We start from the raw sequence: 18,084 nt of genomic DNA, 5'->3' as shown, positions 1-18,084 counted from the left end.
TTTTTATCTCCTCATCCCAACACCAGCAGGATACAGTGTTGGGTTTAATCTGCTGTGATAACAACAACAGAGGTAGAAATAAATGAATGGTTTGTTAGATACCCCATTTGTGGCTGTACTGAAGAGTAGATGGTGGGTGGGTGACTACTCACATAAATAATGACTGCTATGACTACTGGCATCCATTTGCTTGTAATTCTAGCTTCTGCTTTAAAAAAGATGCTGCATAAATATATTCACCTCAATCCTAAACTAAAAAAAAAATTACTTAATAAATAAATAAAAACAGACACACCAGTACTGTTACAACTATTTTTTATTAACTACTCCTCTTACCAAAAGTGCATACAAAGTTGTAAAGATATAAATAAAGGTTTCCATTCTTCAGTTTAATCTCTATTCTACCATTACTATGTTGACGTTTACAAGAGATGAAAATGTGTAGAGAAGAAAGAGGTAGACAAGCATGCATTTCTTAAGACATAATATGCATTACATACGGTATGTACATAACTAGGGAGTACATACAGTCTAAATGAAAACATTTCACATACATAAAAATGCATTCGGCAATCCCCCCCCCCCCCCAGCCTTCAATTGACTGCGTAACTAGTTTGCCCTGTACACTAGATATGGCAAGCAGACACAGAGCTAACATTCAGTACTTCATATAAATGTCCACAGGACAAATTACTCTGTGCAGTCTCAGAACCTGATTAGGAAAGTTCAGTTAACATGTTTAGCGTCTATAAAATGATCACATTTGCTTGGAAAGCCCATCACAAGGTAGGAACTAAAAAAATGTATGCTGTCGGCCGTTACTGTTTAGAATGAGACGACAGAATGCCGAATGAAGAGGAAATAATTTGCTATTTTTTTTGGTATGTGTTAACCTCGGATTTTGTTGTTCATTGTTGTTCGAGAAGTTGCGGTGATGTGTTGTGGACTTGCATGTATAGCAGTTCAGTACAGAAATTCATTGCTGAGGCTTTGAACGCCATATTTTGAATTGTATCCACCTAGACGATAACCAGAGAACTGTGATGTTAGGAATGACATATTCATTTATAAGCAATTGTTGAGAGGTTTGTGTTCCGTGGAGTCCCAATGCAATTGCAGGATGCAGAAAACAGACAGTATGTATGTGAACCCAATAACATGTCCAACATGGCATATGCAATTTGAATGCAATATGACACATCTAAATACATTAGAGAGTATGGATTTCAGGATGCCAAGTGTAACCTTTTAGCATTTCAGTGATTCAAACACAAGCATCTGTGTAGTTCCCAGTCCTGTGACTTAATGAATTCATCTTTCCATTTCGAGGGCGTCTTCGAGATGAGATGGAGTGATGATCAATGAGTAGTCAAAAGCTACGGTGGAGCACACTGCACTAACACACTACACCCATGTCATTGCTACGCATCACAATCATTATTAAAACCATTATAATCATTATTTCCGTCATTATATGAACTCATTATGGCTCTTATCTTATGTCACAATCATTGCTGTCGCTGCTGTTGTCACGTTCATCAACGTTACCATCCAAACACGAGGAGTCCACTCTTCAGGAACTGCACACATAAAACCCCAAGGCGTCACAGTGAGAACTGAGTGTCATTCAGGGTGTCTGGTTGGTGTGTTTTTTTTCCCATTTTCAGGTTACCATGTATCGAAAAAACATTTTCATTTCACTCTCAAGAGTAGGAAGAAACATTGAATAAAAAAATGTAACCCCTAAAAACATTCTAATTTAGAAATCATTCTTTACAAACCCATTGGTTAAACTATTGTGCAGTGTTCAGAAAACCTCTACAGTGAATGAGCTGTATTACATTCTCCCATCACAGTTTATGATCAAATGTTTACAAACTACTGGTAGCATATACAACAGATTATTACCTCAGGTTAACTTCAAGTTACAGTGCAGCGGAATGCAGCAAATACCCTTCTACTCCAAAACAGATATGTACAGCAGAACACAGCAACACTCTAAATCTCACAGCTCTTTTTACAGTGTAGTACTGTGAAGTACAATGGAAGTCTATTAAGTAACAAAGAGTACCAGTACACGGCACTTGTTATAAAACTGGAGGTAACGTTGGAGTTTGGATTAGGCAGGGGTTCTGGTTGTGTGTAAACATAATATGAAATTGTTGTTTCACCCTGATAGTTACTGTGACACTGTGCTTCATGGTACAGTATACTGACAGTGTAAAAAAAGCTGTTGTTTAAAGTGTTACAGAGATTGGAGTTATTACACTCACAAATGCCATTGAAACCTTTAGATTTAACTGCTTAGCTGAGTGACTATATTCCCCTTGTTGGAGAATGAGAAGTCAGCGTTGTTGACTTCCAATCGTATTGTGGTTATACTCAGGAGAAGCATCTCTATGAAAAATGATAGGAACACATTCAGTAGATGGTGTTGTCACTACAACACTCTTCAGACATTATGACATGTTATGATTACTAATTCAGTGATCACAATGAAATAGTCTTGGGAAAATATTCATAGCCAGTGATGAAGTGAAACAAAACCATTATAAGGATCCCATGATAGATTTTTGGAAAAAAAATGGGGAAATACGTAAATCCATGAAAACGTCAGTCTACCACAGTCAAATCAGTCAAAAAGCTACGGAGAAACATGTCCTGTAGTGAAAACCAACATGGCTAAAATGCCTGTCTTGTATCTACCAGCTACATCTACACAAGAAGAAATCTCCCTGAAAGTTGTAGTACAATAACATCTGCCCTCTCTATTCAGGATTTTAATTTTTTTTATATACATTCTCTACAAAATCACCCACCTGGGTGTCATGGTAACTGTTGCCAGTGCTGAAATAAATAGTTCTTAGCTTATAGGGCCTGCAACAGGCTGGCTTATTCCCATTGGCCAGGGTAGAGGAGAAGACAAGTGATGCCCTCCATTCATTGGTTGTATGGGAGCTGGAGTTTGACCTGCATTTGTTTCCTATTCGTCAAAGGGAGCCCAATGGCCAGAGAAGGTGTTTGAGGAAGCAGCACTCGATCAAGTACATGACCTCTAAATACATAGTGTCAGTAGCAGACTGGATGTATTTAGACTTCAGAGGAACCCTGAAGAACACGGTTGAGGGCTTTTGTCGAACGGCATCTATTCCTCTACTGCTATGTTATAAATAGACGTAACTTAAGTGGTAACTTAAGTTGTAACTTAAGTAAGTAACTTAACTGAGCCCTGCTTCGTCATCAATGCTATTGCATTGACTGTTAACTGTGCATCAAAGACTGGAGGTTAGTTATGAGCTGTTCAGAGGAAGTCTTTTCTATTGGCGTTGCTGTGAGGTGGTTACATACAGAGGAGGTCATGCCTGACTGACAGCAGATCTGTGTTACCAATCTAACAAAGAGTATATGTCACATAAGACTGGAAGACATCAAAAAACACATGCATGAAGAGAAGGAAAATGTTAAATACATTTAGATACAAACGTTAACCTAAATAATCATTGTGATTATTACAGTTCCTATTAAAGATCAGGTATCACATCCTCTTCCATGGTTCCTGGTGTGTATTTGTGTAAAATTACAAAATATAGAGAAGATATTTCATGCCAGACAACCTGAGGGGAAACAGACCAGGGGGGTGGTCTTTACTGCAACTCACAGAAGACCAAAACAGAGCAGGAATATATATATATATAAATAACTACAGATAACTACAGAGTTCAGCCTGTCTGTGTTTATCCAGCAAGAGATACTAGAACCACCCAAATGAGGGGATTAAATATCCTACTAAAAATCTCTCTCTCTCTCATCTCATCTCATCTCTCTCTCTCATATCTCTCTCTCTCTCTCACTCAGTTTATTGCTTGACTGTCTCTTTCTCTCTCTCCATCTCTCTCACCGTATTCACTGCTAGTCTTTCTCTCTCTCTTAGTTTACTGCTTGAAAGTCAGATTATAAAACACATAGAAAATGAATATTATCCACGTACCCACCCCTGCATGGGCTTTGTGTGATCAGAGATAACAAAAAGAACTGAGGGGCAGATGTACCAACACGTTAGCGCCTGTTTTAATGTGCGCCTAAAAACATGGCATGGTATGTACCGGTACCAACAGACACACATGGCTAAACACGCTTTCTGTCTGCTGTAGGAGCGCCAAATGACAAGTAGCGCTCTTCTGATTTACGTGCATGCATTTGTGGGAGGGTTGTGGGAAGGAAAAGTGGGAGATTTGGGCAAAATGTATGGGAGAAGCACAAGGAGCGACTGATTACATATTCCGTTGTATGTATGAAAACTGCGGAGGATAGTGCACGTCTGTTTTGTGGTAAAAAAAGCAGGTGTAATCCAGATTGTGAGTTAGTTCATTTGTACCATGTTAAAAGCAGCCTTTACTTTTGTTTGCCTTGTTATGTCTTGCATGGCTTTTTCACATTCTACATGTCACTATTGAATTTGTTAGACCAATAGACCACAAATATGCCCTGTTCAATTAGAGGGCAGTGACGTGTTGATTATGCGAGCGGTCATGGGTTTAGTACATTCAACGTAAAATAAAAAAAAGGCACAGCGTGCGCTTTCTGCGCATCGTTTGCGCTCTCTAACGTACATCTGCCCCAGAGTAGAGTCGCTGGTAGCTCAGGTCTATCTGGCAGTATGCTGTTGGCTCCTGGAGTCAGTGCTGGGGGGTATACCTGTTTCCACAGTCTCACCCCTGCTTTGCTGTTTTACTGCGTGTTGACGCAGGCAGAGAGAGCCCTTGCGGGGGAGTTCCTGGGGGCCGGGCTGCTCGGACCGGACAGAGGCAGGGCCCTGTGGGTCGGAGGAGTGCCGGGCCCCGGTGAGAAGCCGTGGGTGGGGGTGCCCGGGCCGGGCGAGTAGGGGTACGGGGGGATTTCGGCGGAGGCGGGGAAGAAGGAGGTGCTGCGGTGGCTGGGGGAGGCGCAGGGGGACATGCGGGGGCTGAGCTCGCCCATCTGCAGGCGCCACAGCAGCTCCTCGTTGTTGCGGCTCAGACGCTTCTTCTCGTTGCTCTCCTTCTCCACGGACACCTGCAGCGTGGCGTTCTCCTCCGACAGATGCCTGCAGCACATTTCACATTATGACATGATACGTTTAATGCCCAATTGCCGCAAGACAAGACCATGGTCTTGTGCTGATGACGTGTCTGAATGAGTGTTATGCCTGAATACAAATGATTACTGCAGAGCTGTGTATAGGATACATCTAGTCTGATTTGCTCTTCGGGTGGTGCTCAGATAAGTCACTGAAGCCATGGGTAACGCAGAGTCTGGTGTATTATGAAGTGAGGCGTATGATTCTGGACTCACCTGGAGATGGAGAGGTTGTTGTTGATGCGAGCCTTCAGATCCTCGTTCTGCTGCTGAAGCACCTGGACCCGTTCCTCCAGAACCACGTTCTTATGGGCCTGCTCAAAGGACAGAGTACACACACAGCCTACCATTACATTCTTACATAACCAAATATAAAGATGCTTCCTTGACGTACCAGCCATATGAGATCACTACTAAATCTAAAGAGATGTTGCATAACCTGAACTTTTTTGTTATTAAGACCAAAACTGAACCATTCAGACTTCATTTTGAGCCTACCATTTTCTCGAGTTCTGAAATCTTCTTCTCCTGGTCATGGATCTGTTGGTTCTTCATCTCTAGAACGTCCTTCAAGCTCTTCAGGTCCTCCTCTATGTGCTGGTAAGGAGCCAGGGCATCCTAAACCCACAGGCATGAAGATACGACTGAAATACACACTAATGGTCCAGTGACTACAGACACGATGTAAGGGCACTTTGTAGCACACCCCATGACAATGGGATCCATGCAAAGCTTAAGTATTAGTGTCATCCTTGTAGTCTGTTAACTTTTTTATATACTTTATATACTTATGTGTGAGTGTATGTGTGTGTGTGTGTGTGTGGTGTGTGTGTGTGTGTGTGTGTGTGTGTGTGTGTGTGTGTGCATGCTTGCATGTCTGTCTCTCTATGTTTGTGTGTGCGCATGTGTGTGTGTATGTTTGCATGTGTGCGTGTGTGTGTGTGTGTGTGTGTGTGTGTGTGTGTGTGTGTGTGTGTGTACATATGTGTGTGTGTGTGGGTGTGTGTGCGTGAGTGCATGCGTGCGTGCGTGTGTGCCATTACCACTATCTGTTCATCAGAACTCCTCCTGAGAGCCTCTTCAAACCTCTTGGCCTTGTCTTTCAGGGTCTGATTCTGGAACGTCAGGGTGTCCACCTGGTCCTGGGGATAGCAAACCAGTCACATAGTCACGGTCCTTACATTATGGGCTGAGTCACATAGTCACGGACCTTACATTATGGGCTGTCACTCATAGTCACAGTCCTTACATTATGGACTGAGTCACATAGTCACGGTCCTTACATTATGGACTTAGTCACATAGTCACGGCCCTTACATTATGGACTGAGTCACATAGTGACGGTCCTTACATTATGGGCTGTCACACATAGTCACGGTCCTCACATTATGGGCTGAGTCACACTGAGCGTCACATATGCATTCACACTAGGAGATATATGGGTATACTGGCTTCATACTAGGAGATACATGGGTATACTGGCTTGCATTGCAAACATATTTGTAATGGCACTTGACTTTTCTTCACGTAATGTTTTTTTCCCCTTGATCGGCTGCTTAGCGTCTGTCACGTGACTGAATGTACAACAAACACACATATTTCAGAGAGTGACTCGGGGGGGTACCTGCAGGGAGAATCTGAAGTGCTGGAAATCCTCCTCCAGCTTGCTCTTATGCTGCTCATGGGCTTTCCTCAGGTCTGTGTAAACACACAACACACACACACACACACACACACACACACAGGTAAGAAAATACTGTACATACAGTATAGGTTCACTCACAGGACCCCCCCTCCCCCCTATGCATTTGTTCACTGCTCCACCCCCTGCTCCACCCCCTGTCCCACCCCCTGCCCCACCCCCATCCCCTGTCCCACCCCCTGCTCCACCCCCATCCCCTGCCCCACCCCCTACTCCACCCCCTGCTCCATCCCCTGCTCCACCCCCTGCTCCACACACCTCTCATGGTGCGTGTGTGTTCCTCCTGAACGGTTGCCATGGTGAAGTCCTGCATGGTCCTCAGTTCCTCCATAGCAGATGCGTGATTAACGGCCATCTCATCAATCTAATGGGGAAAGACAAACACACACACACACACACACACACACACACACACACACACACACACACACACACACACAGACACAGACACAGACACACAGACACACACAGACACACACAGACACACACACACACACAGACACACACACACACACAGACACACACACACACACAGAGAGAGAAACACACAGGCAGACAATCAGACATTTCCTACTTTGATTCACCCTGTGTGATAATGGAGTTCCTCATAAGAAGCAGGTGTGTGACTGGTGGCTCCTGACCTGCTCCAGCTGCTGGGTCCTAAGCTCCTCCACCTCTGACTGATGCTCCGCCCTCAGGTGCTCCAGCTCGGCTGAGTGACGGCTCCTCATCTCCATTTCCAGGGCTGTAAGCTCCGCCCCCTGTTTTCCCTGCAGCTCCCTCACTTCCTGGTGGAAGTTCAGCTCAAGCTCGGCCTTCTCCCTCTGAATGTGCTCCAACTGCTCCTTGTTCCAGGCTGATTGACAGGCAGGAGGACTGAGCTGTTAGGAACTCACTCATGCATTTACACAATAAACGCATATCTGAGGAAATATATTCTGAGTATATACCTCTTGTAGATATACTGTACACATAACCCTATAGCCATAGATATACTCTCACACACACACACACACACACACACACACACACACACACACATACATACACACACACACACACACACACACACACACACACACACACACACACACACACACACACCCACACCCCCACACACACACACACACACACACACACACAGGGGCACAACACATAGCCCCTCTTCTTGTCCAAATACTCACCAACTTTATCCTTAATCCTGTCTAGTTCCAGAGACAGTTCCTTCTCCTTCTCAGTAGCGCTCTGGCTCTGAAAGATACATGTATATTCAGCTACAAATGCAAGCGTGCAATGCTTTCTAAAAGACATTTGTTGATAAAAGCACTGGGTTTATAACAGGTAACGCATAGATAGATTATAATGACAGAACACCAGGCAGAGTATCAGTCTAGGTCAACAGAGCTCTATTATTAACTCTATTAAAATAAATTAATTCTGTTTATTTACTCTAAATGCACACTATCAAAGCACAGCTTTTTGCCCATTTGCAAAAATGACAACTGTTCATATGGCTCTCATATGGACGTGAAGCATCAAAACCATGATAGCACATAATTAGTGCTGCTGTGTGATTGCTCCATACCAGCAGAGGGCAGTGTGTTCACAGCAAGCACATTCTCAATCAGCCTGAGTCCACTGCGGTAGCACTTGGTTCTCTCCACCTTCCCCTTCACTGTGCAAACATACAATTCTCTACACTATCAGATGCTGAAATGTACTAAAAACTAAAACCACTGAGTCATCTTTGGAGGAATATATGAGGTTGGTACTATCAGCGTGAATCTTGCCAGATCAGTTTTTCCTGTGAAATATTGTCTACAAATGCTGTTTGGAATGAGTTGGCCCAGCAGATTGTCTGCATTACAACAGTGACTTCCCCTTGAGGAAGCTTCAGAAGAAATGCAGAAATTGGTGCAGTGTTATCAGAAGTGAAATGGATGATTGTGTTGAGACGTGGGCTGAAAGCTGATCGAGTCCCTTTCAGTGTAGCTGAACTAAACAACTCTTAGATGGACGACCTCCGTGGCCCAGCGGAGGCAGGCTGCACGCACGCACGGGTTACCTGGAGACACAGGTGCTGGGTGCAGATGGCGAAGGCCTCCAGGCCCAGAGTTGTCTTCTTCAGCTCGGCCCTCATGAGCTCCAGCTGCCTGGCCTGCTCCTCACATCGCTCCTGCAGATCATGCACCTCCTGCTCTGACGGGCCCTCCTTCTGCGGAGCGGCCGGCTCGGGGGCATTCTTCTGGGGGGAGGTGCTGAGGGTCACCCTCTGTACAGCTGCCACTGGTCTCTGTCTGGGGACTGGTGATGGTGTGGGGGGTGGGCAATAACAGTTATTAATGACTTACATGAGAGTGATCTGGAGAATGCATATCACTGTGCAATAACAGACATTTTATTCCACCATCACGCTGAGACAGTTGTAGGTCACGAAGGGTTAATATCTGATCTGTCCCCGCAGACAAATTCAATATCAATGAGTCTGTCTGACCAGCAAGTGCTGGGGACTTAATGGCAATTCTAGTTGACTGTCAGACTGAGTTCCTGAGGCTGTGATTTCTGCTAACGCTCTGTTAGTAGTTTTACTGTTGTTTATTTCATACATGCAGCCCAACCAGGTTTGATAACCACTTTCATATTTGTGTTTGTGCACTAATAACAAGGTGACAGAGGGTGTTATGAGGTATAAAGACCATAGCAGTGCTTGATATTGGAACTATACTGGCATAGTCATTTTTATATTTATTCACCACAATGTGGTTCTTCAGTTAAAAGGGAAGCCGGAGTTGCCGTACTGAATGCCTAGATAGGCTACATTTCACGGCGTGTGACATGATGAGTAATCAGACTTGTATCTAACATGTGCAATATGTCTAGAACGTTCTTTCTCAATTTCCAATAAGGTGATGTGCATAGTTGTAGACATTGGTGTAGTGCATATGCATATTAGTGGATTTGTCAACAGCACAATGGAGAATTTGGATGCATTTCCATGTTGGTAAGTTTATAGAAGCGTGTCTGATTTTCCTTTGTGGGTTTTTCTTGTAGGAGAAACACAAGCACAAAAGTCCAGGATATATTAACATTGATTATGCTGTGCTAAGGTTCATTCCTATGCGCATTCTTTGTAGATAAGCCACAAACAGGCAATCCCATCAACACTGCCAGTAGCCTGGGATAATTAGAGCTCCTCTTTGTAATTCTGGGGCTTTGTTGAGATTAAAGAATCCCACTATGAAACACGCAGGACGGCAGAAGCACATGATTTATTAATGCGTTTTACCTGGTGACTGAGGTTTGGGGGAGACCACTGCTAGTCGTTTAGGAGACGATAAAGCTGGTCGTGCAATTTCAGGATTCTTCTGAAGCTCCTTCTTTGAAGCTGTCGATGAGAAATGTATATCAAACAGAGCTGACATGCTTTAGCACAAAATAAATGAATCCATCAATAAAATACATATACATTCATACAAATTGAAAAGACATTGCAGAAGTACAAAAATGTGACTGCCCTCAACAGACCATCGATCTAGGACATCTAATTTCACATACTCTCACTCCCCCCCCCCCCCCCTTCCCTTTCCCCCTTTCCCTCCCTCTCTCCCTCACTCTCCCATCCCCCTCCCTTGATGCTAGGTGGCCCATGGATCAATTTCAATATGATTCACTGAAGCGCAAAATGGGTACACTGCCTTGTACTCGTCCAATTCCCCCTCTCCAAATTGCACCCCAAGGGCAGCCGACAGTACAAGCTCAAAACATGCAATATTAATGTTATATTAGTGTCAAAGTTCAGAATCACTTTCATGTGTTGAAATATAGCAACTGGATTTGCATACCGTAATGAGTTGGTAACTAATGACTTTTCGTAAACCCTAACATATTTACAGAAAAAAGTGTTAAATATAAAGTACATAACTAACCCAAGATTACTACTAGTAGATATCTATTCTAACTGGCATTACTTGCACTTTGGGACTTATGTGTTCATCTAAATGTGGGGAGGGCTGATTAAAGGTGTAGTCTGTGACTCCCCAACTGTTCTTGGGAAACAAACTTGGCTTGGACTTAGCCATACACTATTTGAGCCAATAGGCACAGAAGGGAGGGGTGCAATTTGATTGGCTTTAGAGCTCAAATATCAACAACCTTTTCGCCAGAATCTAGGACTATACCTCTAAAGTGTTTTTGTGAGTGTGAAATATTCCGAGCCAAAGCAATGCCCCGTGACGCTGGAGCGGTCACACAGTCTCCATGCACCTTCAAGCAGTTTCTGCCTTATTCATATTGTCTGTCATCACACATTTGTCAAGTTGTCTCCAGATGGCGTCTCATAAACAAAGTGCCAAAACCTCGTCTGGGCCCCACGAGACCACATTCAACACCAGGTCAACACCCAAATGCAGATGTCTCGTCTCCCGATGGTACACCCTCATCACGAGGCGCTGATATCACGTCGGGCGCCTGTGGGATTCAAAACCATCAACCCCCCCGACAGGTGACTCACCGGGAGCAGGCGGAAGGAGGAGAGAGCGGCGTTTGGGGGCAGGGGTGGCGGGGGGCTGGGGGCTGCCCTGGCAGGACACTCGAGGGGCGCCCCCTGGGGCGGAGGATATGATCCTGTGGAACGGGGGCTCATCGCTCACACTGCTGGGGCCTGGAGAAAGAGGAAACACAAATACACGGAGATTAACTGCATGCCCTAAAAAGGACATAAACACATATACACAGACACATCTGCATACATACACAGAGATGCACACTCGACTGGTTTAAACTAATGAGGGATGTTGCGGATAAAAGCAGCTCTGAAAATATATGTGGGTCCAGTCTCGCCTACCCTTGGAATGGAGTAAGTGTACTGGACCAGATCACATTGTAGATGACATTGCATTAGGGATACAAATGACTATTTAATGGGCTTGAGAGCAGTGATCTAGTCAGACACATGTAATGTAAAAATGTAAACCAGCATAAAAGGGAGAGGCCATTTACAGTAGCTCTCTCCTTAGGGGAAGGCTACACACCACTCATGCTCTGCTTTGGGATCTTGTGTGAATATTGGTAATATATTTTCAAGCTCTTGTGCGTTGATACAGTTTTCTTATAGCCATGGCAGAAACCAAGAATCACAAACAGCAGCGATGTTTTCTATTTTCTTTTAGCTGTTTCCATGTGTGTCAGCACTGCCTGTGTCGTCCCCCCCCCCCCCCCCCCCCCCCCCCCACACACACACACACTCCCTCCATCTGTAAAGCAGACATCAATTATCTGAGAGAGAGCATTAATGTCCTTTTAACGGAACGCTGTAGTCTCCAGCTACCCCACCCTCATCAATAATCTCAATGATCGCTCTGTGGCGAAGGAACGGAAAAGAAAATTAACCAGTCCATGAACCCCAGCTCACACAGCTGATTAAATGCAGCTGGACTCCATGCCTTTCAGGTCTGCTGCAGTGAAGATAAAGATGGAAAAAAAAAAAAACGGAACTCTGACTTGACCTTGATTACTCCACAGATTTTTAGTGGTGCAGGATTTATGAGATGAGCCGGGTGTTATGATGTGAGACTTTCCTGGAAAGTTGTAAAGGGGACAGCTCTCACTGACACAGACTAAGATAAATCACCTCTCCTCACCTCAGCACTTTCCTCCTCCATTGTTATGAGCTCCCGTGTACGCTTCTATCGGATATATTAAATCGGACCATCCAAGAGTTAAGGGAAAATTGGGTAAGGTGTGTGATTTTTACAACTTTATGACAGAGCTCTCCACAACCTTCCACAACCAGCCATCTAGCAGCCTGGTTGTTTTAGGCTGGCTCTGTGTGATGTGTATTATCACACTGTGAAACACCAAACAATGGAGCCGCTTATCTTTATCCCACAACCCCTGCAGAGGAAGATTCCCAGGACAATCACATTAGTTGGAGGGGGAAAACAGCTTGCGCTATGAAGCCAAATACTTAAATTTGTCCTATATATATATATATATATATATCATCATTCGATCATCATTAGGATTGGTGGGCTTGTATGTGTACTTCAGGAGAAATGAGACCTAATTTGGACTTCATTATAAACCTGGAGAACAGAAGAGATACTAAAGCTTGCTTCGGGCCAGAATACGTAAACCACCAGAGAGCCCAGCTTCTTAGAAGGATTACGATGTAGCGGAGCAGGAGGGAGGCCTCTGATTGGTTGAGTGCAATCCACACTAACTTCCTATTGGGTGTGCGAGTTGAAATGTGCCCATGAACATCAGCCTCTTTAAAGCAGACACCCTGGTGAGCGGACCGTGCAGAAGTGGGTTAGCCGCTCCGAGGCACACCAGCCAAAGATCCTCTTCCTGTTTCTCTTCTCTCCACCATGCTTTGTAATCCTGTTCTGTGGGATGTGTTGATCAGGGTTGCCAAAAAATATCCAGCCACAGCCAACCAGCCAGCCACAATACTAACCATAAATTTTCAGCCCTGTTACTTGTTTTGGCTCACTGATGCAGAGAGCGAGAGAAAGGAAATTTTGTATATCGTATGGATATGACAAAGCTAGGATGCACATTCTATATCTGTTTAGCACTCTTACTCATAGGCACATGAATAGCCACATACAGTACACACACTGAGAGAGAGAGAGAGAGAGTGTGTAAGAGAGAGAGAGAGAGGCACATAAAGAGAGCGAGAGAGGGTAAGACGGCACATGGATAGCCACATACAGTACACACACTGAGAGAGAGAGAGAGAGGGGGAAAGAGTGAGAGGCACATAAAGAGAGAGAGAGAGAGAGAGAGAGAGAGGGTAAGACAGAAAGAGAGGCACATAGAGAGAAAGAGTAAGAGAGAGAAAGAGAGGCACAGAAAGATGAGAGAAAGGCACAGAGAAAGATGCACATAGAGAGAGAGAGAGAGAGAGAAAAGAGAAAAGGAGGAATTGGTTTCACATGAAAGATGTGGTGGCCACAGCGCCCAGCAAACATGGCGCACTGGTGCACAGCTGACATGTGTGGGCTAATGAAGACAAATCCTGAGCCCAGAACATGAATGCACAAATCCTGAGCCCAGAACATGAATGCACAAGCGGCGATGTGTCTGCACTGACACCTCTGAGGGCTAGAGACCTCACTACAGCCAACAGCTAACACTCACTGGCCAACGTCTGGGAAGACACACAGGCCTAGCCCAGCACTGTGTTTGCTTCGAAAGGTTTCACTTCTGACAAATACTCGTTTATTACCCTGACTACTTCAATGAGATGCGGAGCTCCATGTCAGTAAAATATGATTTTGGGGACCAAGGGCTTCCCCAAGGTGAACAGTTGAGATGATGGCTGGCCACAGTGCTGGGCGGTTCCCTCAGACAGCTAGGAGCCGAAGAGAAGGGGACACAACTACCCTCGTACCACTCAGAGTTCTACAGACCACCCCCTTACCTACTGGGCCATTCCTGTGCTCTCCAGAAGGGGTTTCCCAGAGGTCCGCTACCTAAATCAGTAGGGAAGGACCGTTGTTTAGTGATTGTGGGTCATTTCTACAAGTGGGTCAAGTGGTTCCCCACTGAAATTAGACAAAGCTGAGTCTTCTGCTTGGGCAGTCCCCGAATGCATTATGTCGTTGAAGGGAATCCCCGTGTCCACTATCCTAGAAGGAACCCATTTAACAGGGACAGGCCAGGAAAGATGTGTGCTACTCCACCTGAACGTCTTAATTCCAAACCTGGAGTTCACAGTAGGTAGATGGAATAGATGACCCCGTCAGGGAAACAGCTGGTTCTATCATTGACATGGGTATGGGATTGAGCCCGACCTTACTCACCATGTTTTACCAGCTGCATTTCATCTGCAGTGACTAGTGTGCTCGTCATAAGTGCTGAGGAGGATCAGACAGAAATAAAGGTATAGGGTGAGTCACTGGCAAGCACTGACAGTCCCCAGAAGCACTGGCAGCAACAGAAACAGTGTGACGATCAGGCACAAAGATAATGCCAGAGCATCGGAATGTTCTAGAAGCTTCTAGAAGATAGTCCTGTGTCCTGTCTTTGAGAATACCTACGTGATATCTGGTCTGATCCTCTCCTTTATCTGTTCACTGTTTGAATAGACATTTATCATGCTGGACTGAGTCCTATTCCTCAATATGGGCCTCTGCAGTTAAATCAATGCAGCAGGCAGAATAACAGAGTAAGTGTGTGTTTAATATAACGTATGTAACAACAATTATATCAGAGGACAGATAGTCATAGACATTGAAGTCAAATGGATGAATGGACACATGGAGTATGTGGAGAATGGTGTCCCTACTACTCGCTTGCATACCCATAGAACGTGCTACAGTAACGGTTGGGTAGTATGCCAACGTTAGTCCATACTCAGTATTCGGATGCAACCCATATTAACAGTGCAGTTAAAGGTGGAGACGCCGCAGCTTAAACACTACAGGTGGGATATCAGAAATAGACCCCAGATGTTGCACACCAACATCTGTGTTAAAGTAACACCAACGTTTTGGTTTTCTGAAAAGTCCACACTCTGGATAACCCAACTGTGAATACAGTCAGTACTTACATTAACAAATGTGTTCAGTGCGATTGGCTACATATATGGAGGAAATGAACTATAAAATAAAAAGAGGACCAATTAGGAAATGGGATGTGTTTTCCAAGAGAACGCCAGTGGGGATGAAACGATAACAACTAGATGACAACTAGACTGATGCAGGCAAAAGTAAGTCACACAGCCGGCTAAACACAGCGGGGGCCTCGGCCACAGAGACTGGGGAGGCATCATGCATTATGAATGACCACTCCTCCAACACAGAACAGGGGCGGATGGAGGGGTGTGGACGTTAGTGATTGGAGAGACTGAGTGCTGATTCAGTGTTCAAGTCAGTGTTCTTTAGGGCAAGACAAATCCCTCCAAACACACCGACTACACACACAGAGCTGCTCGCCACAAAGAAATGGATTACGTTAAACTTGGTTTCAAATGCTTTTAGGAGGATATATCCGACACGGTTTTTCTCCAGGGCAAGGCTATTTTTACATGATTCTGAGACATGTAATCCAAACACTTCTCAGATAAATAATTGATGACAGCAAGTCAGCATTTTGTGTATTCAAGACAACAGTGGCACAAATGTTTTTCTCCTTGCAGGTCAGTGGACTGTTTCGCGTTAAAACAGTTACCTAACTTTGGTGCATTATTTCCATAAATAATACAAACACATGTCGAAACGAGGCCCTATATTCTGCTGGATGGATTTCTGAGTAAACAGCAGACTGCATAATCATCAATTGTGACTAAATCTGTGAATAAATCAGATTTTGCTTTCAATGGGCTCAACAAGTCTATTGGTTGGATTTTCTCTGGACTCAAAAGTGATACTTATCCAAACTTTGTTCTCTGTGACATTAAATCCATACTTTATATGTTGAAATCTAACCACAATAACTGATTATTGATTACCAATTAAAATCAAATATATTTGCTTTAAATAACCACTCTGCTGTACTGTTCTAAATCTCTTCAAAACGTTTGTGGTAAAGACAAGCCAGAGAAATGTAAATCCAATAATTGGTTATTCAATCTTGGTCTCAACCTCTGTTGGAATGCCTTTCTTGATCTCTGTCTCTGATTTCTCTCTGCCCCACTGTCTCTCTGCTTCACTGTCTCTCTACATCTTTCTGTTCATCTGACTCATTCTCTCATTCTCTCACTCTCTGTTTGTCTATTTATCTATCTCTTGCTGTCTTTCTGACTTTCTCTCTCTTCCTCACACCGCCAAACATATTTTAAACACTTTAATAAGCTAATTTTTGGTCGATGTCTGTGTTAAGCATGCAGCATGTAGATGCTTTCCCCTCATATCTCAAAGTAATTCCCATCAGTCTCATATCATTTTCTAACTCCTTCTCAGATGTTGTTTTCTGACAGAAAGACAAAGTATATCTTGAATATCCCAATTTGGCAGAAGAAAGAGACTTCCTCCGTGCCCCATTTTCACACCATCAAACATTACTTACAGGTTCCTCCAGTGCAAAGCTCATCCTACGCCAATAATTGATTACTTCCAATAAGTTCAGTTCCTTAAATCTTCCAAACTCAACACAAAATAATACTCACAAGTCTGTCCTAACATCTGTCATATCTACTGGCGGGTTATTCTAAGGCCTCTGTACGCCTCGGCTCTGTGTGCATCTCTAAAGAACCGCCTCTGCTCTGTGTTTTCCACTAAAGAACCGCCTCGGCTCTGCGTGTATCTCTAAAGAACCGCCTCTGCTCTGTGTGTACCTCTAAAGAACCATCTGTTCTCCAACAGACTGAGTGTCTCACAGGACGGATCTGTGCCACAGTCTGCACTTTCACAACCGTCTGATGTGCCTCCTGGGGCCGCTCTCTAGGTCTCTCCGTACCTCACTGCATCACTCCTTCAGCCGCTCTCTAGGTCTCTTCGTACCTCACTGCATCACTCCTTCAGCAGGGTTTTTCCTGCATAGAGAACATTTGGGCGCGCGCCTAAGCCGTTTTCCCGTGCGCCTATGACAAATCCCGAGCGCCTAAGGCAAAAAAAAAGTCCGTGATGGGGAAAAAAGAAAAAAAAAAACATTCATGGCGCAATTCAACTTAATGGTGTTTTGAGCCCTTACCGTCGACTTCAGGGCAGCAGCTGCCTGGAAGGCGCATCCCGCCTCCCACCCCCAATCATTGAACAGAGGCTTCTCCAAGCTTGCCACTTTAGAGAAGACGTTGGTTTGAATTTGAGATTTGAGCAAGCAACTTAATGTAGCTAGCTTTTAGCTGTTTTAAACCAAGGCACTTTACTTCAAAAATTTTGTTTTCAACCTACTTACAAATCTGGTTAAAACAACTAGTGAAGGTGTTTTAGAATAATATTAATGCCATATACAATAACTGACTTTATGTTAACACCACTAATTCATGTTAGCTGTCTAATTATTTAGCACAATGCTAGCATGAATCTACCGTAATTAGATTTTCAACCAAGTGTAGACAACTGCTAGCTAGCTGCTTGCTCAAATTCAAACCAACGTCTTCTCTAAAGTGGAAAGCTAGGAGCGCCTTCCAGGCAGCTGCCGCCTTGAAGTCGACGGTGAGGGCTCAAAACACCATTAAGCCACAATTCATCACGCGTGCAATGCATGTCAGTGAATATGTTCTCAATAGTAGGTTTCAAGTATAGGCTACAGCCGAACCCTCGTTCTGTTTTGATCAATAGTAATCGAGTTGATAAGCGTGTCTTCTTGTCTGATCAATA

At 44.2% G+C, this 18,084-nt stretch overlaps 1 protein-coding gene across 2 annotated transcripts; it reads right to left on the bottom strand.

Moving 5' to 3' along the window:
• Window positions 1-3,686: 3,686 nt before the first annotated feature.
• Window positions 3,687-11,683, bottom strand: mtus2a (microtubule associated tumor suppressor candidate 2a). 2 transcript variants are annotated; one of them, XM_031572208.2, is made up of 11 exons: window positions 11,328-11,683; window positions 10,104-10,202; window positions 8,883-9,121; window positions 8,002-8,068; window positions 7,459-7,673; window positions 7,076-7,181; window positions 6,740-6,813; window positions 6,159-6,257; window positions 5,614-5,733; window positions 5,332-5,432; window positions 3,687-5,083 (listed from the first exon to the last, which is right to left on the bottom strand). In XM_031572208.2, exons 1-11 carry the CDS (start codon window positions 11,533-11,535, stop codon window positions 4,729-4,731), a joined length of 1,683 nt encoding a protein of 560 aa, XP_031428068.2. In that variant the 5' UTR covers window positions 11,536-11,683; the 3' UTR covers window positions 3,687-4,728. The 2 variants fall into 2 exon arrangements, with proteins under 2 accessions (XP_031428068.2, XP_031428069.2); XM_031572209.2 differs by having other exon boundaries at window positions 5,332-5,429.
• Between the last annotated feature and the right edge of the window lie 6,401 nt (window positions 11,684-18,084).

This window comes from Clupea harengus, chromosome 8 (assembly GCF_900700415.2).
Source record: "Clupea harengus chromosome 8, Ch_v2.0.2, whole genome shotgun sequence".
Lineage (NCBI taxonomy): Eukaryota > Metazoa > Chordata > Actinopteri > Clupeiformes > Clupeidae > Clupea > Clupea harengus.
Note: the sequence above shows the minus strand (reverse complement) of the source record. Positions and strands in the feature narration are given on the sequence as shown.